This window comes from Rattus norvegicus, chromosome X (assembly GCF_021556685.1).
Source record: "Rattus norvegicus strain SHRSP/BbbUtx chromosome X, alternate assembly SHRSP_T2T, whole genome shotgun sequence".
NCBI classification, from domain to species: domain Eukaryota; kingdom Metazoa; phylum Chordata; class Mammalia; order Rodentia; family Muridae; genus Rattus; species Rattus norvegicus.
In genome coordinates this window covers 58,711,219-58,716,401 of record NC_141554.1, presented here as the reverse complement: position 1 = coordinate 58,716,401, position 5,183 = coordinate 58,711,219, and the positions used below count along the sequence as shown (strand labels likewise).

General features: G+C 39.5%; 1 protein-coding gene across 1 annotated transcript; it reads left to right on the top strand.

Moving 5' to 3' along the window:
• Positions 1-474: 474 nt before the first annotated feature.
• Mageb3 (MAGE family member B3) lies at positions 475-1,470 on the top strand. Its single transcript, NM_001106965.1, has one exon. The coding sequence runs from the start codon at positions 475-477 to the stop codon at positions 1,468-1,470; it is 996 nt and encodes a 331-aa protein (NP_001100435.1).
• Positions 1,471-5,183: the final 3,713 nt, after the last annotated feature.

Here is a 5,183-nt window from a genome sequence, read left to right as displayed (position 1 = left end):
AAATATTAAGGGCTCAGGTATTCTTTCCTTTCATCCTTTGGGCCCATGGATAGGAATACGAGCTTTAGATGGAGTTATCCAAAGTTAGCACAAGAAAAGGGTTCAGGTTACCAACAATTTGATATGGTGATGAATGGCACTGGCTTCAAAACTGAGAGATCTTCCTAGGCAAGAGGGAAGCTGATCCATCAGAATTAAACCTTCCCCCACCACTTACGTTCCCAGTGCACACCAAAAAGTGGTGGCAGACTGCAGTCTAAAGCACACTTTAATTAGTTCCATAAGGTTATCAGAGGGCAGGTTGATCAGAACAAGGATACTCTGGGTTCGTAGGAAAGTGCTGTTACCAAATTCAGTAAAGGTGGGCTCCTTACAGCCAAAAGTTATCTCTATGCTGGAGATACTTATGCAATCTCAATATCTCTCCAGGTGGCAGAATCACTGGCTTGCTAGCTCACACTGAACAAGATCATTATGCCTCGGGGTCAGAAGAGAAAGCTCCATGCTGGAAAAAAATGCTACCAGGCTGGAGGTGAGACCCAGGATCTCCAGGGTGCCCAGGCCCTTGCAGAAGTGGAGAAAAGCTGTCCCCCTCCATCTTCTCCTCATGTAGGTGTTACTGCTCATACAAAGTCTGCTTCTAAGTTACAGACCACTTCCAAGGTGCCTCAGAGAGCCCTTTCTACCACTGAGTCTAAGGGTCTTTCTCACACAAGACCATGTAAAGTAGCTAAGTACAAAATTAAGAGAAAACAACAATCTTCCCAGACCTCACCCTCTACTGAGAAGTGCCCTAGAAGTTCTCTCACTAGCACAGTCCGCCTGGTGGTGAACTACATGATGAACATGTGTAAAATGAAAAGGCCCATTCTGAAAGCAGATGTGATGAAGATGGTCACCAACACCCATAAAGTACACATCGCTGAGATCCTCAGAAGAGCTTCCTTCAACCTGGAGGTGTTGCTCGGTGTAGACTTAAAGGAAGCAGATTCTATGGATTCCTATACCCTTGCTAGCAAAATGAATCTCCCTAACAATGGTGTTCTGACTACAGGCAGGGGATTTCCCAAGACTGGCCTGCTAATGAATCTCCTAGGGGTGATCTTCCTGAAAGGAAACTGTGCCACTGAGGAAAGTATCTGGGAATTCCTGAATAAAATGAAAATATATGATGGAAAGAAACACTTCATTTTTGGGGAACCCAGGAAGCTTATCACTCAAGATTTAGTGAAGCTTAAATACCTGGAGTATCGGCAAGTACCTAACAGAAGTCCTACAAGCTATGAATTTCTGTGGGGTCCAAGATCTCATGCTGAGACAAGCAAGATGAAAATCCTGAAATTTTTGGCTAAAATCAACCATATAGTTCCGAGCGCCTTCCAGTCCCGGTATGATGAGGCTTTGAAAGATGAGGAGGAAAGAAGTCAAGCTGCAGCTACATTTGGTGACACAACAATCAATACTAAATAAATGTCCCACAGCCATGTCAAACAGGTCCTCTCATGGCTAGTGAAGTTAAGAGTTTTTGCTTTTACCTTGTAGTTCAAGAAGCCAGTGAGAGAAAGGGGTGGTGAAGTACTGTTTGTGTCTAGAGGAAGTGTATGAATAGCTTTGTGTTCCTGTTCTATATGCACGATTTGGAGCATTATCTGCACTTTTTGTTTAACTTCAGTTTTTCAAATTCTCTTTCTATGTATCAGTATGATTAACTCAACATACTAAGTTGTTCACACAAATCATCAGTATTCAGAGTAAGTTTCCTTATAAAAGAAATTGGAGAAACTTCTGTACTAGTTAAACTACCTACTTCAATATAAGGCAGAATTGTTACTTTTGTTTACAATAAGCTTAAAGTAATTTTAAATTTAGTTTAAGCATATGAGATGGAAATAGAAAAATGGTAATGTGGTTAATATTTGCATTAAAACTTTTCTCTTTATTTAATCAAATTAAAATATATAAATATCTTTGCTTCATTTATCTGGGAGGAGGTTGACTAGGGGAACAATGTTATCAAAATCTGTTGTATGAAAAATTTTCAATTAAAAATGTGAACATAAGTAATATTCAGTTAGGCCCAAATGTTCATAGACTTAACTGATACCTGAACATAATTTGACCATCCACTCTTAGCAATTACATGCTAATACTGGAGATGTAGTAATTAGGGGAAACCTGGCAAGAATAGAAAGTATCCTGTAAGGGTGTGCCAGGAGTTAGAGATCACTAACTACCCTGAGTGTTCTATACTCTCATAATCTGAGGAAGCAGCGATTCCTCATGGAAAGTAGGATACTGTGCTGGCACTCTGTCATGGCCTGGGACATCCAGAGCACACTCCTTAAGAGGACACTACTCAGGTTACACCGTGTGTGATTTGGCAACTTTCAAGTATTTTCAGTAGAGGTTAGAGGGATAAAAGTTGAAGTGGCTTAACTTGAACACCAACTCAAGGGAAGAGAAGCTTCAGGGCCCTTAAGTACATTTTAAAAAATATTGTGCTGTTCTGGGCAGTAGTTGCACTGGCCTTTAATCCCAGTGCTCTCAGGCAGAGGTAGGTAGATCTCTGAGTTCAAGGCCAGCCTGGTCTACAGAGCAAGTCTAAGGATAACCAAGGCCACACTGAAAAACACTCTCCAAAACACAAAAACAAAACAAACAACAAAAAATTATGTTATATCAACTGAGGAAGTCTGCCTAAAACTGAAATTGATATTTCATAAGGAAAAATATAGTACTTAGTTTACCTTGGTAAGTTTCACTTTATCTGAAAGGGTTTTCTTTGCCCTGGAATATTATATAATTTCTAGCATACTTCTTGGCTTTACAAAACAGTGTGGTGTACTGCATTATCAAAGGAAAAAAATCATAAAAAGAATTTTAAAAATAGTCCTATAATATTATATATCTTATGCACATTTAGGAATTCCTGCAAGAAAAGGCTTGTCATGATTATTTCATGTATGAAAGCCCTGAAGCTCACAGATTCTGATAATGTGCAGTTTCACACAACTGGTAAACTACAAGGATTGAACAAATTCCATTGGCCTGAAGTAGTAGGAGACATTAGGATAGCAATGTTTCCTTGGTTCCTGTGCCCATTAGATTGGAATATTTGTCTAACCCTTCGCTTTATGATAGTGCTGGGCCTTATATTTAACAATAAGGTTTTAATGTAGACAAAAAATAAAGGAATTTCATTTTATAGTCTATTCAGTCAGCCCATTTTTTCCCTATAAAATGGTTTATTTTTCCAAATTGTGATTTGATATTGGTTTACAAGGAAACTTAAGAATTCATATTATTTAATATTTGTTTAATTTTATTTTTCTTGAATATTTTATATATTTATATTTCAAATGTTATCCCCCTTTCCCCCTCTCCCATACCCCCTTCCCCTCCCACTGCTTCTGTGAGGATGCTCCCACTCCCACGCAGCCACTCCCACCTCAATGCCCCAGCGTTCCCCCACACTGTCTCTGTACTAATACAATGCAGTTTTTTTAATCACTATTGCTCTATAATACTGCTTGCGGTCAAGAATGGAGATTTCCCTGAAGTTCTTTTATTGTTGAGAATAGTGTTTACTATCCTGGGTCTTTTGTTATTCCAAATGAATTTGAAAATTACTCTTTCTAACTCTATGAAAAATTGAGTTGGAATTTTGATGGGGATTGCATGAATCTGTAGATCGCTTTTGGTAAAATGGCCATTTTTGCAATATTAAACCTGCCAATCCATGAGCATGGGAACTCTTTCCATCTTCTGAGATCTTCTTCAATTTCTTTCTTCAGAGACTTGAAATTCTTGTCATATAGATTTTTCACTTACTTGGTTAAAGTCACACTGAGGTACTTTATGTTATTTGTGACTATTGTGAATGGTGTCATTTCCTTGATTTCTTTCTCAGCCTATTTGTCCTTTGAGTAAAGGAAGGCTACAGATTTGTTTGAGTTAATTTTATAACCAGCCACTTTGGTGAAAATGTTTATCAGGCTTAGTTCTCTGGTGGAACTTTTGGGGTCACAAGCATACTATCATATCATCTGCAAATAGTGATATTTTGACTTCTTCATTTCCAATTTGTATCCCTCTGACCTCCTTTTGCTGTCTGATTGCTCTGTCTAGGATTTAGTTTGATGTTGGCTACTGGTTTGCTGTATATAGCTTTTACTATGTTTAGGTATGGGCCTTGACTTCCTGATCTTTTCAAGACTTTTGTCATAAAGGGTTGTTGAATTTCACAAATGCTAAGAATGCATATTATTTAACTTTCAAAACAACTTTTTATTGGTTATCTGTGAGTGTCATATCATGTACCACAATACTACTATCTCCCCATCCCCTTTTATCCCCTCCACCCTTGAACCTCTCCCTTCAATAAAATTAACACACTAACACACACATACACACACTAACACACACACAAACACACACACACACACACACCACACACACACACACCAAACAAACAAAAACACCACAAAGTATAGAAAATATCTCGTCATAGAAGCTGTAGTATGTCACAGTGTGGCCCACAGTATATCCTTCTGTCCACACATCTTCACTTGCAAATGTTCATTGCAATGAGTCGTTGGTCTGGTTTGAGGTTTCTGCCTTCTTTGACACCATCAATATTGGATCCTCACCAGGACTTCTCCTGGTTATCCTGTTGTTGCCCCGTGCCATGGAGATCCCACAGCTTTGTGTCAGCAGGAGTGATCCTTATCTCACCCCAACTAGTCACAAATGATGTAGATTTTGAGGTGGGTCAAGTCCAAGCCATGTATCTGGTCCTGGGTGGAAGCTGAGCTGGTCAGTCTACTGGAGGTCCCTTATCCACTCTGTACTGCTCTAGTTAGCTCTTCTGCTCTCAGGCTGAGCTCACTGTCACCCACACTTTCAGAGCCAGGACCACTGTGCTGCCCAGTTGTGGCACAAGGGTGACTTTTTTCAAGTGCTGCAGCCTAGGGATGAGCTAGTTCTCCTGTACACCTGGGCCTTCACCTTCAGGGTGAGCTCCACTGTGCTGTCCAGGCAAGGTGCAGAGCCTATTCTTCAGAGTGCTGTAGCTATCCCACTTTTATAGATCAAAGAATTGAGGCTGTTAATACTTAAAATTTATTATTAAAGTGTGTGTTGATTTCTTTTATTGTGTTGTTGATGTTGGTTTTTTGGTGATG

Excerpts from the sequence above, each read along its gene's own strand:
- Mageb3 (NM_001106965.1), top strand. The coding sequence starts at position 475 with ATGCCTCGGGGTCAGAAGAGAAAGCTCCATGCTGGAAAAAAATGCTAC.